The following is a 21,162-nucleotide window of genomic DNA, read 5'->3' on the forward strand; positions in this document are numbered from 1 at the left end:
TTTTGTTATGTTACCCTAAAAGCCCATTGTAATGGGCAGTACTAGCAAGGAAGGCGGAAGTTGGGAGTCAGAAACAAACAGTTTTTCTCAATTTTGAGAAAATAAATCTCTAGCCTAGATTTTTATATACCTGCATATATACACTTGTATAGTCAACAGTAAGGACTTGCATCATTATGAGCTGTGGAGTAATTGCTATTTCTGAATTGGATATTTAATACTCATACGTGAAATGCTTAAGTTGTTCTGATGTATTTGAATTCATTTCAAAGGTGGGTTTAGACTAAACCCTTCCACAAATGCCATATACATATACAAATACAGTGATACTGTCTATATTACACTCTCTTAAAACGTTCCCAGATGCAAAGGGGCTCAGATGCATCTATGGCCATGTCTAAGCACAGGTGTAGAACTTGGTTGAGCTGAGACAGGGCCTGTATGTGCCACAGCTGTTGTTGATACGACCCTGTGTGTATTCCTTGTTCCACAATTCGGTCCGCTTAAACAGGCAGATAAATTGAGCAGACTTTGTAACTCAAAGGCTGCATTATGAAACCAGGTCCTTCAACTTGGGGATGCATTAAAAAAACCCATCTAATTGTAGCCATCTTCCAAGATCACTGATTTCACTTCACTGACAGGCTCCAACTGAAGAAAGAAATTCATGAAACCTTAAAACAAAGCCAGTTGTGGACTTGTTGGCTGTTTACTCCCTCCACACATGCCAAGTCTGGAGATAAGCCCTCCTTTCTTGTTATTCGTATCACACACAGACTTCCATTTCAAAGTAATTCTCATTTGTTCAGGTGATACACAGTCCCCTGTGCATTGGGCTGTGAGTCACCGATACCCTGCCCAGCAGAGGCTGTTTTCTATGTGATCCCATGCCTGGCAGTACATTTCAGTTCATAACCTGTCATTCTGTGTCTCCTCCAGGGTGGTTCACACCTTCCCCTTCCCACAGCAAGTCCTGATCCCTGAAAAGGTGCATCCTGCACAGCTGACGTCCACGTTAACATACACCAGGGAGGGTGAAGGGCAGGTTGGTGGTTTCAAAAAGAAACTCAGAATTTACAAAGCAGCTGCCAATTGGCCAGACCTTGATTTTGCAAATTTATTTAGGAAAAAAAAAAATTAACGTGAGCAAATGAGAATACTTCAGTGTTACAACAGAGTATATAAATGTCTAGCTATAGGCAAATAATTTGATCTTTAAATACAAAATAACCACATGAACACCTAATATACAGGTTTCATCTGAATACATATTTATTAGATAAATATTAGGTTGTCACATCATCTAACTACATACAGTTTTGCAAGACTAAAAATCACAATTATTTTTTCTGACCAGTTTAAAGTATGAAATGATTGCATTGTACTGTACATACAATGTACAAACAAAGACAATGGCCATTTTTGCATGTTGCTTCAGATTGTACTTTTTTTTCTTTTTTTTTCTTTTTTTTTTTAATTCCCCTCTGATCGCGTTATCAAAAATTGTACAAAGTATGAATTTGGTTACAATTTATTTTTTCCTGAATCCCCGTATTTTTCTTCATTATTTCTGTAGCACCCTAAAAATACACAGGTGATAGACTAGTACACGTAAGCTAAATATTACATGTAGATAAAACAAAACAAAAGGAAGGATCAGAGTATATTACAGAAGTGAAAGTGAAACAAATGCCGAGACTCCACAAACGCTAACAAACAGGATTCATTTTCCACATAAGATGGAGCTTCAAGCTTCTTTTTTCCTGCGAAATAAAAACAATGCACATTCCAAGGAAAATGAATGCATTTCTGTTAACATGTCTCTATTTGTCATTTACATATGTACAGCTGTCCCTTGAGTCTCCGCTGCAGACACTGGCGTGTATCTGTCAGTCCTATAGTAATGTCTTGGCAGCAGAACTGTAGATCTCTGTGGGTTCTTTCCCAGATGAACTTCCATAGGGAAACAATTTAAGAGTAAACAAACAAACAAACAAGAATAAAAATACTACTGGAATTTCATATAATAATTAAGCTTTAAAAGAAATGACTGTGATTACCCTATTTGCTAGGCTTTTTTTCTCTAAACTTTAATATGGCAGTGAACGGATAAAAAAATAACTAAATTTTCATTTAGAAGCCTTTTCATATAGAAGCCTCCACTATACAGTACCTGATTTTAGCTGACAGGTAAGTTTTAAAACTGTCTTAAATGTCCAACATTTGGGTGATGGGTAAAAATCGTATTTTCTCTCAAGTTCTGCTTAGAAACCGAATGTTTCTGCAAGCTTAAAAATGTCAACTGTCTGCTTTAATTCTCTGTTACTGTTACTAATTCTCAAACACTGCTCCAAACATATTGCTAATATCTATGGGTGGGTTTTTTCCCTTTACGCTTTCCAACAGGTACTTTTAAATGATACATTTTAAATACTACCAGTTAGCAAAAGGTCAGTCCTTAACATACGTGGTTTAAAATGCTAATGTTGTGTTTAAGAGAAAAAAAAAAATCATTTCAATTTCAGGTGACTAACTCAGCTGCTCAGGAATTAATGGAGGTTGGACCATTAAACAGAATCAATTAATAAAATCTGAGCAACCAGTTCCAACTAATAATGAGAAATTTTCTTTATTCCCAAACCTATGGCTTAAGAAACTCCCCCTTCCCCCCTCCCCCAACAAAACCCCCAAATTCTAAGGGCAAAAAGTCAGCTTATCATTAGCCACCCCTGCAGATGACTTCAATACCTACATAAACAATGCAGCAAAAATACAGGGGGAAACTACTACAGTAAAATGGCTACAAAACACATCTGTAACTGAAGAACGGCCTTTCCTAGGAACTGCGTGAGAGCAGCACCACACCACAACCATACTACCATGTATTACACCAAGGTATCTTTAATACTCTGCAGAGATCCTCTACAGGTTGTCAAGCCTATATAAGAAAAAAGACACTTCTAAGCAGAATAAAATATACTATACTGTTTCCCTCCCCCACCCGCCAACATCCCAAAGTGTTACTGTGCCCTGGTTCCAGAGACCGGAGCGATATAAACATGGTACCTCACATACTTGCTGCTTGCCTTAGTGCATCTTTACCTGTTCAGACAGCTGGTCCTAGGTGTTCTGCTCACTTGGGTAAATGAACAACGCCTCTGCCATTACCAGCCCTCAATCACCCACAGTCAGTGAACATCACTCAGTTACTTGTTTGGGGGTTTTTTGCCCTAGGCAACCACTTACTATTATGTTTCCATGACAGAGCTGGGCCCTGATTGTCCAGGTACTGCCTGATGTACCAATTCATTCAACACATAAATGGATACGAAATTTGGGCTAATTTATCAAGAGAAAACAGGAGGGGGAAAAAAAGAAAAATACCCAACTCCCTTATTCTGTTAAAGAACCCTCAATTTTCTTTTTTAAAAAAGGACCCATAATTTTCTTCAGACAAGGTATTTAAAAACACCAGCAAAAGTATAACCAGATCATGAAAATGCTGAATATTATCAAAGACGATACTAAAATATTCACAGATATTTACAATAGCAATTCTTAAAATAATTGATTTTGCATAATGAACAGCGCCTTTCTTAAAAAAACTCGAAACAGGAAAAATAGAAGTATGGGACCATCTCTACATAATATGTTTGACAGATTCAATACTCCTACTGGAAAACAAAGGAACTAAACCGCCATTTCCTTTAATATCTACAGCAAGGTGCTGCTGACTAGCATATATATATCATGACACATGTACAGCAGTAGTGGGAAACGTTAACAAAGAGAGCAAAACAAAACAAAAGCCGCAAAGAATTTACAAATCTGACTTTGGTGAAGAAAGCAAATCCAGAGTCATAAGCACAGAGCATGCCATTTACAGCACTGCAAACTAAACACAGAGGGCTAGGCAGCTAGCTAGTCAAACCAACAGGAACTAACAGGATTTTGCCTGGCACTTCTGTTTAAAATGTATTGTGGTGAGCAAACACAGAGTGTTTGATTGGACTTGGGATGAGGAAAAGGAGTAGGGTCAACTTTGCTTTAGTAACTAAAAGAAACAAAACCAATAACTGTACAGTGGGCAAAAGCTGAAATGTTGCACCACAAGGGCAAAGTTGGCACACATGCACTTCTTACACAGCTACTGTACATCATTTATAAGAGAGAAAGAGAGAGAGAGACGAAGAGCACAGAAATGGGCACAGAAGCAACAGGAAGCTCATGCAGGAGCAGCAACCACACGAGAAGCACAGACCACAGGGGCAAGGCAGTGATTGTGGCAGCAGGGTCTCTTGAGGGCAGTAGCAATCTACCAACAGTTACTGATTCTCCCCATGCCTGGTCCTTCAGGAGAAAGAGCTCATCCCGGCAGCCAAAGTTTGAAAAAAAGAAACTGAAGGAGGAGAAAAAAAAAGGGCTGAAATACCTGTAACAGTCACAGAACAGGAACGCAAAGCAAAACAAAAATGAAGCTGTAAGATGTCTGTCCGATGTCAATGCCCCTTCTCAAGCCAATTATTAAAAACAATTATGCAGATAGTGATGTTACTCTCCCTCCGTCCTGCAAATCAACCTGGCTGCCTTCAACCCAGCTTGTCTTACTATGTTTTGTGCAGTACAGTGACACAAACGCTTGGGGCGCCGAAGGCTGTAGGTAATAATCAGGAACAGTTTGGTTTGCATCCCACCTCCCTCTCTTTTCCATTCCCTATGGCATATACAGCAAAAAGATCTATTACAGACCACAAGAGCTGGATGTTAACTCAGCTACAAAGGGTACTGATCTCAAACCAAAACTACAAAAAAATCCCTAAACATCGCCAACATGTTTAAATTTTCCTGGGTGTTCCCAATCTGTGTGTTTGGGCAGACGAATCCTCTTCACAGAGGTGGTTATGATTCCTGTGCTTGCAGAAATACCAACACCTGTGGCCGCAGCCTGAAGATTCTCAGGATTCTGTTACTGAAATCGCATTAGCTAAACTGCTGGCTCCCTCTGACAGGCCCATGTGTCTTCCCTATCTCTGCCACTCAGCTGTAGGATTTGTGCTTTTTTTGAGCTTTGTATGTGTTTTTGTTTTCCTTTCTGTGTGAGGCCAGGACAATCACCCCAATGCAAACCTGTGGCTGAAGGAGGGCAGAGGGGAGGTGCGGTGGAGGGAGGAGATACAGTTTCAGATATATGGAAGAACACGCTTTGGAAGGACACTCTGAGATGGGTCAGTTAAAGACAGTTCCATTTTGTTGCCTTCTCTTCACTTGCCAAGATTCGGTTTTGCCAAGATACTTCACACTATGTTTATCACAGAACTCTCTCTCTAGAGGATGAACAACAAATGGGGTTTCCAATAGCTGCACAACTGTCTATGCTTCTTTGTCACATGTAGCACGGCAGACTCAGAGATTACTGCATTTATTTATATTGTGTGTTTTTTTCTCCCGTCACTTTCGCAGTCTTTGAAGCTGACAAAAGCAGTTCTGAGATGAAGAAAGCAGGGAGTGCACCACTGGATCAAGTTGTGAGTTTTTTTTTCTTCTCTTGTGGAAAAGGAGTGTAAAGATTTCTTGCTGTGCAGCCACACACGTGTGAACAAGTGAAAGGGATGGGAGAATACACAAGGTTTCAGTTGTTCTCAAAGAGAGAGAGAAGGTCATCATTGCTATTGCTTGGCAAATCAGGAGGATCCAGGTACGAAAGCAGCTCATCTGGATTTGTGAGTTCTGGAAGCAGCTATAAAATACAAAGATAAAAGGAACATTACAGGTAACAGAAATACAATTGAGAAAAGAAAGGGATTAAACACCACACATTCCTGGAAACTGGCTTTCACATGTATATATCCAAATAAGTTGGACGGCAGCAATACAAACCTAACACCCTAAGATGATGCAATATCCACTTGTTTACGAAGGCCTGTATTGCTCAGTTTTCACCTGTGAATTACATTCCCATCTCAGTTAGGTTTTCTCAGTCACCCTCAACCTCCCTTATCACAAAGTTCACCAATAAACAAAGTATATTTCTTGGCTAGTGATGCTGACAAGAACTTCTCATTAAATGTTCGTTATGTATGTCAGCTTCATCTAAAACACCAAGCAAAAACTTTAACCACATGGTTTGAGTAATACATATTTAAGCTTCATGGCAGCTCAGCAAAGACTGGTCTATGTGACTTGCACACGGCAGTGTGATGATAATCCTAAGTCTGCATCCCTACAGGAAGAAGTCCTTTCCTCACTCCCATGCACGGATGTAAGCTCAGGGGCAGGTGACTCACCCAGGGCTAAAACTACCCAGAAAGGAGAAAGAAGGGGAGGGGAAAATAAAACAGGAAAAAAAACCAACCCAACTGCAAAGGAGTACAAGGAAAGGAGTGGCAAGCCTCCCAAGGTGGGCGAGTCCTTTTCCTTCTGTGGCAGTGAGTTTACAATGGTTGGAAGTACTACAGCGTTACCCGCAATTCCAGGCATTTTAAAGGGTCAGGGGCATAACATCTCATTCAACAGAAGATGCACTAATCTTCTAAAGTATCAAAAGGAAGAGCTGTGGAGGTTTATTTATATTTTTTATTACTACTGTGTTTTAAATAGGAAATCTTGTTTTTCCAACCATCAATCACTCAGATTCTTTTTGATCTGACAGGTAACAAGGACATCGTAACTCCTGAGTTGCGTACCAGGCAGTGTTTTCTGCTTTATTCTGCATCTTGCCATATCCTAGTCAAAAAATAAGTGTCATTTATAAAAAAACACCAGGGAAGAGTTTGTAACAAACTCCCTTTATATTTGTAATAAACTTGCTTTTATATCCAGTATTGTGTTAAAGCAAAGACAGAAAAATATGGACTGCTTTAACAAACTTAATAGCAGGCATGAGAAATTCATTTGAAGTTGTTCTGTTGTCAAATGCTATAAAATGAAAAGCTTGGCTGCATTACATTTAGCATGCAAATATTATATTTATATGCTTCTGTTACTCCTGTGCAAATGCAGCTGCATCTTCTAATGTTATATGGATAAACATATCTTTCAGTAGGCTAACCATGAAATGCGGAAAGAAGTTTATTACTTCCTAAGCATTTTGAAAAAAACCACAATGTCAAGTTTACACAAACAGAGTCTCCCAGAGGAATGCTATTCCTGAAACACCGCCTCCTCTTATTGCAAAAATACTGTTGCCATAGTTCTAGACTAAAGATATAAGGCTTAAATGTATTTCACCTGCTATCATGATTTATGAATACCTAGTACAAAAGCCCAAAAGAAAACTGCTTTCTACCAAATGTGTATAAAGTAAAAAATGGTTGAATTTGTCCTATGATTTTACAATTAAATTCTTAAAAATTTAACATAACGTCTCTGAGACCCATTCGTGTACACACGGGATTTAATTTTCTTTTTTCAGAAAGGTGGCAGTTTTAAACAACATGTCCAGTATCTGAAGAGCAAGTACTCCAAGCTCTGAGGGTGACCTCGGCTCCCTTGCTGGGAGCTGAGGGTGCTGCGATGGAGCAGCGGTAAGAGAGGAGCACCAGGGAGGGGACAGAGGCAGAAGAACATACTAGACTTAGGGTCAGAATCTGGAGAGGTGCACCCAGTGCTCCTGAAGTGAATACTTTGAGAGGCAGTTCTAATCAGTCATTTTCTCTGATGTCTCTGCTGTCTATGTGTGCAGATCACCTGTATCTGTATCTATACAAGGTATGTCCTATATCCTAGGTTAAACCTTAGACTGCATCACACTGAAGCCTTACAGAATTAATGTGATTGTGCCAGGAGGGAGTAGACCAAGCTGCCTGCCCATAGCACAGTCCCATTTGGTCTGCTGCATGGAACTTTATACAGCCTGGTTTCACAACACGGCTGCTGAAAGTTAAACCCATTAAAATAATCCAACTGATTGCGACTGAGCTCACAGATATTTCAGGGAACTATATTCCCCACTGCCTTCTCAGTTAGCTAAGATAATTTCAGCCTCCCATTAAGAATCTAGCATACCCCCATCAGAGATAACCACAGTACTGTGATATATGCACAGGTTTTTCTACTTTGCTTTTCACAATGAATGAGTGCCTGAGCCATAACAGCATACTTTGTGTGCTTAAATATTTGAAGAAAAAAATGACATTTTTATTTCACCTATTAATATTCCTCATACAGGGTCCTTAAGGGTTCAGAACTCTAATTGCCACAAGAACTATCGTTCTCAAATGATGTGCATGTGACCGCATTGTGTGAAACAGCAGCATTCTGGTTCAGACAGAAGTTACTCCACTGAGCACTGTTCCCGGTGCACCCATCCCTCCCCTAGCCCCTTCCTTCCCCTCTGTGAGGCTACCTTGCCAGCACAGTGCTCCTGTGTGACCAAAAAGACGTAAATATACAGCAACAGTAAATACAGATATAAATGCAAGGACAGAGGTGAGCATTTCTCTAAGAAAATTACACTGTGCAATAGCAGACTTGGGAACAGACAGAAGAAGATACACATACAGGAACGCATGACTAAAACAAAAATCCAATCCTAGTGCTACAGAATTTGTATTTCAGGAGGTAGGTGGTTAACCAGAGAGATACCTCAGATAATTCACTTCCGACTCCACTGAACGGATGGTAAGAGATGGAAGATCACTTTTGACCTTAAAACTAAGTTTATCTTTGTTTCATTGTGAGCTCCTCGTATAGCAGCTGAGGAGGCAGAAGATACCCTTGTTGGTTGTTCTTCCATGTGGCACACCAGGAGGAAGAACTTGTGCTGCTGAGCTGCCTGCACAAGCAGGTACGGATAGGCACAGGCTGGTTTCGGCTTCAGGGAGCAGGGATAGTGCCACAGCATGGGCCAGCACAGATCACCTTCCCACTGGCCAGGGCACACTGCAGGGCTCAGCATGCAGCTTGCTTGGCACGGCTCCACCACAGTCAGCCACACACAGCTGTTTCCTTCCCCTTATTCAGGCACTGTGATGGTTAGAGAGTCTACATGAACACATGTGAGATCCCGTCCAGCAATGAGGGGGAAGGGAGGATGTGGCTCCCCTCCTGGTGCCTGAACTGCTGTCCGAAGAAATGCCTGTCCTGGTGCTAGGAAGAGGCTATGGCTCGTGTGCCACACAGCTGCTCAAACCAGAACTGTTCTCCCAGCAAGTCAGGAGTGCCCTGTCACCTCGGCTGCAGCACCTGTGCCCATGTACCAAAGCATGAAAGGATGGCATGTGCCATGGAAGCAGCTCCCCATATCCACACCCTCCCCGCCCTCCCGCCGCGATGCGAAGCACACGCTATGGCAGGCAGATGATAGTATGACACAGACTTACATCCAGCGAGGGCTCCGGCATGTCGGGTGCTCCCTGTCCACCAGCCTGACCCTCTAAGGCTGAGGAGGGATTAAAGGTCAGGTCACTGTGTGGATGGTTGCTAGAAGCGGCCGGGGGTGGCTGCCGGGACTGCTGGGTAGGAGGCCCGCTGTGATGTAATGGCTGCCCTGACTGGCTGCTGGGGTGAGGGACGTGCAAACCTTGCTGCATGGAAGTATGGGACTGATCAGTGCTGCCGGGATGAGGGATCTGCGGAGGAGGAAAAAAGCAGGAAAAGAAAGTGAGGCCACAAGGTATAGTGCTCGCAGTGCCTGATTCTGAAACCGCATGTTACAGAAAGAAATAACTTAATCAAAAAAGACACAACAAAAACAAATGAACAGACAAAAGCAACAAAAGAAAGACAAAAAAAAATGTAATCAGGAAAAAAAACTCCATATCCCAATGCTTGGGGAAGTGTTTCAGCTTTTTGAAGGTTATCTGCAAGGGGGAGATAAACACATTGGATTTGCACTGTTGGTTTGCTTCCTTGTGATGTGGGAAACTGCACCTGAAGATGCAACCCCAAAGAGGAGGGAAGGAGGCTTATGGGTACAGCTCAGCATTAGCAAGGCAGATGCTTTTGTCCTAAAAGAAATCCACGAATGAACAGAGAATTTGTTGAATAACAATTCCTATGCCAGAAAACTGATTATCTGAGAAAATGCAGCATTTCTGCTGAGCTCCCTTATTGGGTAGCTTCCTGATATCACTGCCTACTTGCGTTTCAACTCAATACAAACCTCTTGCAAACACCAGCCCTTCCCACTCCTCCCCTCCTTTTCTCTTCAGAATGCAACACTCACTTTAAGGGCTGAAGATTTTCCCTGCTGATATTCATGGGGTCTGATGGTTGACAAAGAAACAAGCCAGCAAGCTCCTCCCACCAGCAGAGCTGCTGTAGGTGGCTGCATACCTGCTGACAAGGCATTAGCTTAAACTAAGCTAATAATCACAATTCTATTTTGTATCCATGCTGTGGATAAGTTCTCTGGCAAAAGCTTTGTATTTTTTACATTTTCCATGGGGAATAAACTACCAAACCATAGTCATCTTCCAAGCCCTGTAATAGAATAATGCGGGAAAAGTCTTTCTCACATGACAGAGAAGCAACAAAAATGCACAAGCCCAATTCCTCCTTCCACTGCATATCACATTTAACACTAGAGGATTCTCTGGAGCTTGACCTTGGTGCCATGAGAGAGAAGTATGTGAATGCTTCAGAATCAGATGTCTCATGTTAGTTGGGTATATGGAGAAGCAAAAAATGTAAACATTTTTTGAGGAATGCTACATGTTGCCACGAAGTGGAGCTGAAATAAAAGGACATATACATACAACAACAGCATGAAATTGATTCAGCCAAGCCAACAGAAACTAGCAAAATGCTATGTCAGCATTGACCCTTTGATATCACAGTAAACTGCAAGGTTATATCCTGCATCTTCAGTATTGGAAAGCAAAAGGGAGGTCATTACAAACTTAACTAAAATGTTCTCACAAAAAGAAAAAAAGATAAATTAGAGAAATAAGCATTAAAAAACCACATTTCACCACTCTTATGAAAACCTGAACACTGATCCACTGGGACAGTCATACTTAGTTACACAGAGATCCTTTACAATGCCTTGGTAATACAATGGTTGGTGGAAATGAGCAGGATTCTATCTGCAACGCTGCATTTGGGCATATTTCCCAAGGAGTGTTTTAAAGTAACTGTTAAAAAGTATCGATACACACTCTTCTCTCCTTTAGGGTCACAGTTTGACTATCTGAAAAGCATTCTGCAATGTTACTGTTGATACCTTAGGGGTAAACTTGTGCAAAATCCGCCCACAGACAACACCTGAATGTCAATGAATCTGCAGCCTAAAAGCTTTACAAAAGTCAAAATGAAAGCAGATGCTATTCAAATAGTACTGTTTTCTTCTCCATTCATTGAGGATGTGTGTAACATGGAAATGGAGGAAGCTTAATAATAATAAAAAGTAAAAAGCTATTTAAGACAGTGTTGCTAAGGCGGGAAAGCAGTTCCCAGAAAACAAAACAAAACAAAACAGGATCATCTTGAATAGTCTTTTAAATTCACCCCTGAATGCACAAAGCAGGCATTAGACTGCCATATTTAGATCAATATTTGAACCAAGGGCATTCATAAGTTCACAGACATATTTCAAAACAAATAAGCAGGTTAGAAAGTCTACATTATGTTTATAGGCAAGCATTCTTATATATAAATATTTTGGTGATAAGGCAGCATCTTGGGCCCTGACATAAATGTTAGATAGGGAGTAATTGTTCACTGTAAGACTGAGGGCCACCATCATCTTAAACAGCCATTGCAGGTTCAAAATCCGTCCAACTTAGGCCACAGACTCTACCGGCCTCCCTGTGAGAAAGCAAAATGCTCAGGGCTTCAACATTTTTCTATTTGCATTCATCTTACAAATGATAAGTTTGCTATGGTGCAGAACCATTCTAATCAGTACACTTTGTGTATGATCAGCTTACATCTGCAACTCACATAGTTTTATTTTAAAAACACTAACCCACACTATGAACATGGAGTCTTAACAAAGTTGCCTTTGCTTACATTGGAAGGCAATTCCTCTTGTGTTTAGGAGTGTAAACTTTGGCACTCTTAAAACATTTACTATCTATAAAAGAAAAGCTTAGAGCACACAAGAGTACATATTCAGCTTAATAGCACAAAACAACACAACTTTTTAATGAGCCCAACAGTGACCCCTAGGAGTGCTGAGATGTATAGCTGGAGAGCAATGGGACGTGCCAGCTGCAGAAAAATATTCCTTTCATCTCAGGAAAAAATTGATAGTGCAACAAAAATCAGCCAGTTAAGTTGATGGCTTATCTCTCTCTCCATTACTGGGGTCATAGTTTTACCAATTCTTTTGCAGGGTTAGCTGGCAGAACCACTGAAAGGTGCCACCCTGCCCTGCTGCTGATCTCACTACTTTTCCCATTCATGCCTTTGTCATTGGGTGCATCCTTGCAGGCATGCAGTGAACTCAGCTGGGAAGCTGACAAGAAGCAAAGCTGAACTATCCCCCCACCCCAAATTAGTTCTTAATCACATCAGTACCTGGATCCAGATCATTTCATGGCTGCAATGACACTTGTGCTGGTGTAAGAGAGAGGAAAAGTGAAAATAGAAACAAGAGCAATGACTTTTTAAGCAACACCAGCTCACCCCACTGAGTCTATTAAACTATGGTGTGATCCTCCACTGCTCAGTCACGTACCACTCCTTACAGTGTCTGCAATAAGCACTAAGCTACAGCTACCTTTGCCTAAAACTTGTTTACAATTTCTGAAATCAAACATAATGTGATTGTGGCAGCTGTTTTGTAGCAATCTTGCACTGACTTAGAAACATCTGTTCTATAGTTCACAACACTACACTGGGGAAGAAGTGTTGCTTCTAGCCATGTTTCAGGTCTTGATTTTCTTCTTGTGTAACAGCAGGTTTGAGAAAAGGTATTTCAGATGATCCAGCCCTTGTTACCCAGCCCTACCCACGCTGGGCAAACATATCTGCATTTCCTGGAGTGATCTATGGACTATGTCTGGGGGGAATCAACATTCTCTGCCTACCATTATACAAAGGCCACCACATAGATCTTCATAATAGGAGAATTAGGAACTTCCCCTTCAATGTTCAGCTCCAGTTAGAGACAGACTTTAGGTCTAATAGGACCGAACATCTGATCCTGACTCACCTTGTAAACATGAAACAGTCAAAGTGAATAGTAGATGAAAACAAAATACATCTTAAATGTGTAAAAAGAAAAGACAAAAAGCCAGATGAGAGAACAGGCAACATCCCAAAACCTTAGTTCAATTATGCAATATGATTTCTAGATATTTTTGTACAGAGATGTCTGTCTAAAGACATTCAGCTACACAATTTAGGAATGTGCTAATGGCATGCATTTCTCTAAAAGCAGTGATTTTAAAGCTGCTTTTCCTGAGTGCCTGCTACAGACAAACAGTTCATTTCTGACAGAGAAGAAAGAGAGAAGAAGAAAAAAAGAGAAAGAGGAAAGCAGAGATTTTTTTAATATCAAAAAAGCTCTGTGAGAGCACTACCAGTCCTCAAACACAGCCTAAAGACTGCACAGCCAGATTGACACAGTCAATCTAATTCCCTTGTGCTAACAGACCTGAAAACTGATCCTCATTAGAGAAAATCAACCATTGTCATAAATTAGGTGGAACCTGCTTTAGCACTGCCTCATGTTCCCAACAGCATACCTTGCATATCATGATAGATGAGGGAGAAGTGAGGCAAAGGTTTAATTGCCAGCTATCACAAACAACTTATCAGATTTGCTACAGACTGGACCACAGAACCAAAAATCTATTAACATTTGCCCACCTACCCTCTTACAGTTCCGGAACATGCACAGCCTTGAGCAACTTTCATGTTTGCTATTATCTGTAAGCAGCCGCATTGTCAGAAAGCTGCAAAATTTTCACTTTCATATTCAACCACATCGTATCCTACCACTTCAGAAATTTCAGCGGGGCAACTACTATAGCAAAGGTATAGCAGTTAACTGATGAAATCAAGAGTTGGTGTCAGGTAATAGGAAGCAAAAAATAATTACCTGTGGCTTTGATTCAAAGGAAAGTAGCTGTGAGGGGTTCAAGATGGTAGTATTTCCCCTCACTACTATATTCTAATACTGTATGGTTGGTTCTGATGCAGGTAACTCAGACTGCCCTTTAAGCTGGGCACATGGAATTTGCCAATGTAAAATTGAATTTACAGCATATTTGCTCTTTCGTTTATTAGCCTGTAAAGAGGTAAAGTCATTACAGTTTCTGGATTCTTCCTTTGCAGACAGTCTTGTTACTTGAGTTCTCTCCAAGTGCTAAGAATTCTCTCTCTCTCCCTTCCTATTTCTCACCATCCTCCTTGGGAAACCCACTGCCAGCTAGAGGAGACATTGACTGAGTAGGCTTTTGCTGAGCATCTGCTACCACATTGCCTCACTACATTCTGAAACTGTACTTTCTAGTATTCATTAAAGACATGGCACAGATGACTTGTCAAGTTAAACATCCTTCCTGTGCAGTAACAGCACACTATAAAGCCCCTGCCCTGTAACTTAAATGAACATAAAAGGATGTATACACACACTCCACACACAAAAAAATAGAAGACTAGCCATGCCTAAGAGCTAAGTACTTCTGGTAGCTTTTCCATCACCTAGCTGCTGCAGTACTCCATTTTCTGGAGACATATAAAGGTTTGTATAAAAAACTAAGCGCTCTGAGCAAGCTGCTTTTCCAAGGCACTGCTCTGCCTCACCTTCTGAGACCTGAGGAACCTCCATTTTTTAGTCTCTTACCCTGATATATTCTCACACCAGTGGCAGCATCTTTCCTTGAAATCTAAATGCTCAGCCTATTCGCAACAGCTTAAAGGTGCCTTTCATGCTACTTGGGTAGAACTCCCCTCAAAATGCTTTGACCTCAGGGACAAAGCCACGGAAGGTATTGTCCCTGCTTTGAAGTCAGTCAATGCCTTACTATAACAAGCTGTCTCTTGAAGATGGATAGTCATAGACCCTGCTGGCCTAGGAAACGAAGTCTAGTTTTTTTCAGGTGTCAGAGCAAAACACAAAGATTAACACAAGCACACGGAGCCAAGTTCTCTCTTTCAGATAAACAAGCTTAAATGACAATTCAAAAAGCTCAGAAATGTTTCTCCAAAACCTCAAAAAGGCCAGAAACTAAAACTAGCATTTTTTTGCACTCCACAAGACTATGCTATTTCATGAACTTCCAAAGTGAGGTATCCACAGAAAGTAAAAGCAGTACAGGAGGCAAGTCCATTAGCTGGATGAGAGCACCTTACCCCCACAAAGGAAAACCTACATACACAACACCATTACTTACAGATTCCTGCATGGGGTGACTGAGGGGTTTGTCAAGAGCTGCCATGCTGCTTGGCATGTCTGGGGGATGTGACAGCTGTGGCCCATGCATGAAGTCATTCATAGACGTGCCACCAGGATTCCCATGCGGGAAGTCAAAATTGCCATGACCTTGGTAACTGTTGCCTAAAAGAGAAACAGATGTGATATGTAAGAAGCCATTTGTTACCCAACATTGATCTCCCATAGTATTTCGTATGAGCTGTACAGCATGGCATCCTGCCTGCGCAGCTCAGCACAAGGCAACTGCAACACTGAATTTGACAACACTGTGCTCCCCGCTGCTGGAGTGAGCTGGAGGAATAGGGAGGGAAAAACCGCACCCAGCTTTTATGCACGTTGTAACTAATTGAAAACTGCTGACATTTTGAAAAACTACTGTCAAGTCACCACATAAATTTAACCATGTTGAGAAGTGAAAGGGTTATTAAATGCCATGGAACATTTGCATGTGGAAGCATCCTGGTGTAACTAAAACTGACCGCCCAAGTCCAAAATCAGTTAGAGGACACCTGTGTTAGTCTATGCTTCTACACAGTAAGATTGTAGCATTGCTTCAGTTTTTGATGCAGCTAATTGACAGAACTGTATCAGGAAGACGCTACAGTATCAGTTCATCTGTTTTACCTCTTCTGTGGTATAAACAGGCAACCTCCACTGAGACAGCGCAGAAGAGGCCTTCACGTCCAGCTGGAGTTTGTGATGTAATTCTCCTTGCTTCCCACAAAACCTAGTAAAATTCACTTGACTGTCTGCAAATATAACATCAATTTTCCACTCTTGGATCTCTTAGTCTTGTTTTCAGAGTTACAAACTGGATGCCTGTAGCCTGTGTTTCAGCATGTGGGTATGCACACTCGCAATAAAAAACTAATGACTATGAAATCCACCTATCTTTAGCCTGAAACAATGTTCTCCAAAGCACCAAAATTTCACACAAATTGACAATAAATGATCTGGATTTACCCCCAGACATCTACCATACAGCAACAAGGCTGGAGCTCCTTGTGGATCCTCAGAACAAATATTGTATGACCATCAATGGTATGTTTTGATCCATCTCACCTTAGCCCAGTGATCTTCACTTGCATGCTAAAGACAGCACCTATCCCAATGCAGAAATTTTACTCTCTTATTTTTTCTGTCCAGATCCCTGTGTTAACACTTCCAACTGAGTTACCAACTCTGGTGGCTTATTTGTTATGAAGAGCAAAAATTGAACTAAACCCAATCAGCTATTTCATAGAAGCAACTGAATTGGATGGTACTGAGCTCTGAAATAACAGAATAACTCTGGAGCTTGCATGGAGAGCCTGCAGTTTGTCAGCTGAAGTACAGCAGCTTTAAGTCAAGAAGGGAGTTTGACAAACTGAAGAAGCTGCATCATTTGCTCTTTAGCACAGCTTCACAAGCTGAAGTTTAATCTCAGAGGAATAGAAGTCATCAGCCATGTAAGAGTATTTCTCAAAGAAGTCAGGACTTTGATCTATCATGTAAATACTGCAGAGCTTTACTAATTCTCATTTTGTTAATCTGCAAACTGGATGAGTCTCACAGAATATAGCTGGTTTTGCCTTGCTTCTCAGGAATGATTTAATAGCAGGGAGCTGGAATAAGGCCTTGTATTACTGAGTACTTGTTGTATTTGGAAATTAAACTTTAGTATGTTTACTGTCAAACCCAAATAAACAAATGTAAACTACAGTAGTTATACTACTACTGCTTTGCTCTAGAGTACTGTTAATCCAAGGACATTACCTAATTCGAAACACTACATTTCAGTGTGCACATTGATGGAGAATGCAGATGCAAGGCAGTGTGCCCAGGGAGTTACAGCCATGCAGCAGCATGCCCTTCTCTGCAGCCAGAGTTGTGCCACATGCTGAGGGACAGACCTATAAAGACATTTAGGATAATCTGGTGCTCTGCATTGATATGCCTATTGCTGGGGAAATAGAAAAGCGTGGGTTTCACCTGCCACTGATGAGTCAGGCCTCTGAGAAGCAATGACTACCTCTGCTACAGGATCCACAGAGGAAGGCAGGAAAATAACAGTCTAGGCAGCAATTGTTACACAAACCCTAAACCTCACTTTACATAACTACCCTGTCTGTTCCTGATTATAAAGTAGAAAGATGACAAAGAATAGATGGCTGTTTTCATGCTCTGACTGCACTTCACTCCTACTAAATGAGTGAAATATTTGTGATGCAGTGCTCTTGGCTTTGTTATACTAGTCATTCATCTGCTTGAAAACCTGAGAAGTTTTATCATCTGTCATCAGTTTTGCAGTCATTGGAGCAAATTAACCATATTTAGCATGCAATCTATATTTTTATTCAAATGCCTGCAAAAAGCACATATATCACCTTGTAATCAATTTGCAGATTCTGATGGTGTGAAAAGTTTGGTCTTTTCCCAGAGCTGAACCGAGTCATATCATACTACTTGCACCAAAAAACAAACAAACAAAAACCAAACAGTCTCTGGTTTCATATTTTCAGAATTGTCACTATAATTGAGTTTTTCACAACATACCAGTCATTTGAAAATGTATCTCGGCTGCCTGTATTTAATTCCCTGTTTCTCAATCTGGCAGCACATGGGTAGAAGAACTCAAAAGTAATTTTCTAATGCAAAGGTGTTTGCAAAACAGTTAAAAGCTCTTTAGAAATCATTCACTTTCTAGTTAGCCTACCAAATGTCACCCACCTGGCCACAAGTTAAACTCAGTGTCCCAGACAGCAGAGTTAATTAATGGGTCAGGTTCTCTACTTTGTAACTTCTGTAGCACTAGGAGCCTTCACTTGAATGAGAGCGCAACAGCAGGAAAATGGACAGAAAAAATTAGGAAATATGTATATCGTGGCAGGCCGTGAATATATAAGGTAACATACAATGTTTGTTGATTCAGGGAGGGCTGCATGGCAATAAATATGACAAGCACCTATTTCCTTACTAAAATATATTTCCCTCTAAACAGATGAATCTTAAATGATGAGACTGATGCAGAATTTCAGAACTGCAGCTATATAATTTCCTTTCCTTATGCACCTCTCTGAGGAGATGCACTGACATATCTGAATCACAAAGCTGAATGAACCACTGACTTCTAGAGTGACCAACCTGAGAGCACAAAAGTATAAAACTAACCTTGGTTACCATACTCAGTGGAGTTGTTGCCCCCTGGAGGAGGGGGTAGGGATGGATAAGGTGATGGCCCAGGACCCAAAGCTGCAATCATCTCCATTACATTTGGCATGATCATCTGGCTTGGGCTCATGGTCTTAAATCTTTTTGAGGGAATGCCATCTGGGTCATCTTTGATGTGAATATCTGACTTTATAGGGACCGGCCTCCAACTGCAAGTTGGATCAATGGTAACTTCTTCAAACTCTGAGCTGTAAAATAATGTGAACATTTTAGCACATTGATTATTATTATTTTTTAATCAATTCTGATAGAGTTTCCATAAGAATCTGCATGGTAACAAATGCTCTGAAATGCTCTAGTATAATACAACCTCAAGATCTTTCACTCCTCAAGTGTGCACCAAAAGCAAGTTTTAAAAAAGGCAACTGTGGGAGCACATTTCTGTGTTTATCCACACAACAAAACCCAGATATATCTATGTGATATCATCACATCTATCATCATATCCTGATCTATCATCAGGAGATAACCCAAACCAAATCTATTAAGTAGATGGAAACTGGTTCATTGTATCACCAGCTCCACCAAGGACCCATGAAATAAAATATTCAAGTTTAGTCTAAGACCTACTTTGGTGTGACTATCTCAGTACTCATTAACGTATCTCCTAGTCGCTTTGTTTTGGATATCTGAAATGATTGAGTTCACTTACTTTTGTATAGCGTTCAGAATACCCCACATATACTGGTCAACCTCCAAGCCCTCCAGCAGAGCGGTTTTACTAGAAAGGAAAAAAACCCCAAACCTCGTGTTACAATATTGCTACACACGCGTGTAAGAGGAATGAGAGAAGGATAGATTAGTGATGAAATCAGCAGACTGAGATCCACCATCATCTGTGACATATTATTTAGGAATTATCTGGGGCAAACAGTTTTAGTTCTACATCTGCATTACCACCATAATGGTATTCTATATCAAACAGATGAGATAAGAATACATCTACTTGCATATGTCCAAACAAGCTGCTCACATGCTTTGAATAATTTTTTTACTGAAATACATTGTTAATTAAAAGGCTTTTCAAACACAGCAGATCTCTCCTGTGAACACCAGCTAGCACTATTCTCTTTTCAAATTGAATTTTTTTTTTGAGTTACACAGTAATATGGCTTCAAAATAACCATGTATTATAGCTATTTTACTTAAGATCAGCACAGATGGGGACAGAACAAAACAAAACAAGAAATGATGTAGTTACACAGGCACTTAGATCTGAACGCAGGTGCTCATACTCAGAGAAATAGGACAAAAATTTTGGCCTGGATGTATGAATGCATAAATTAAGAAGTAAGTTATTCAATTCTTGTTGTATTTTTAGCCAAACATAGAAAGATTCAGGTAGTCCAGAGAAAATACCTGCACTTTAGGGTACATATCAACCATGGATAGTTGCTGAAACAAGCCTGTCTTCAGTCTGCAATGCCCACCTAACATCAGCTGGCACAGATGGGACTGAACTAGAGACTTGCAGAGATGGCTTTAAGTTTCTAATAATCCGCAGTGTTCCCACAATTTATGAAGCATTGCAAGAATTCTCCCTGAACTTTATGCTATTAGATAAATGTACTACATACACCTTACTTCTAGCACTTCCTTTTCCTCCTGCCTTGACCTAAAGTATGATCTGAATTTGGTCAAATGGTCTACAACTGCATTTCATGTAGTACGGTTGCACTTACTTGCATACTGGACACCTCCAAGTTCCTCTTTCACAGTTCAGTTGCAAGTAAGATTCCAGATCAAAGCACTAGGTATCAGAAAGAAAGAAGAAAAAAAAAGAAAAAAAGAGAAATCAAAGGAAAATACCATATTAACTGAAAGAGTTGGGTCAAAAGCAAAACTGTCATGAAAAAAAAGCCTACAAGGACTGAAAACTAAACCAAAAAGCTTACTTTCTCCCTCTACATTAAATATATGCACAATTAATTATTTAGCTTGATAAACACAAAGAAATCACATTTCATTAGGTGTTCTCTTACGATAACTAAGCTAAAGCTACTGTAACAACACATGGCTGAGGGAATACTGACAGGCCACTGGCATCTACTCACTTGTACATGCTTGCAATCGTGACCTCTTGCTGGGAGCTGAATCCGCCGGAATGTGATCGGACACTTCAGAGACACTTTAATAGCAGTTTGCTCTACTCCATCTTCTCCATTTAGTGTTGCGTTGCCAGAGGAAGCTGCTACACTACTGAAGTTCCTCTTTACTGTTTAGGAAGAAAGTATGTGTATGTGTAAAACACAAGCGTACTCTAAATTCTAACATAGAAACGTGAAAGACCAATACTTCAACTGTTAAGGGCCAATGTAGCGGACAATTTATCCACACAAGTGTATTCTGTGTAATTTAGGATACTCTCCTGAAGAGACAAACCATCACACACATGCAAATCAGCTATACCCTCAATCAAATTATGTACCGTACAAGCACTCAAAGCAGCCTTAAAGAAAGAAAAATCTTTCTACCTGGGCCTTTTAGGTAAGTCAAAAACAAATATGAGGGAAAGCTGGAGAGATTTTCCTGGAATGAGAAAGTCTTCATTGGGAACTAAGCTTGTGTCCTTGGTACTTTGTTACGCCCACTCAAATAGTCCTCAACATCTGAGGATACTGAGG

General features: G+C 40.6%; 1 protein-coding gene across 1 annotated transcript in view; it reads right to left on the bottom strand.

The window, feature by feature from the left end:
• Positions 1 to 5,629: 5,629 nt before the first annotated feature.
• Positions 5,630 to 21,162, bottom strand: part of ZMIZ1 (zinc finger MIZ-type containing 1) — a gene marked incomplete at its 3' end in the record, with an annotated part of 221,336 nt that continues 205,803 nt past the window's right edge. The window contains 7 exon segments of the mRNA XM_080622186.1: positions 5,630 to 5,737; positions 9,321 to 9,569; positions 15,288 to 15,451; positions 18,479 to 18,726; positions 19,191 to 19,259; positions 20,221 to 20,288; positions 20,593 to 20,753. Of these exon segments, the coding sequence (XP_080478312.1) occupies positions 5,630 to 5,737; positions 9,321 to 9,569; positions 15,288 to 15,451; positions 18,479 to 18,726; positions 19,191 to 19,259; positions 20,221 to 20,288; positions 20,593 to 20,753 (1,067 nt within the window).

This window comes from Psittacula echo (assembly GCF_963264785.1).
Source record: "Psittacula echo genome assembly, chromosome: 6".
Classification (NCBI taxonomy): Eukaryota; Metazoa; Chordata; class Aves; order Psittaciformes; family Psittacidae; genus Psittacula; species Psittacula echo.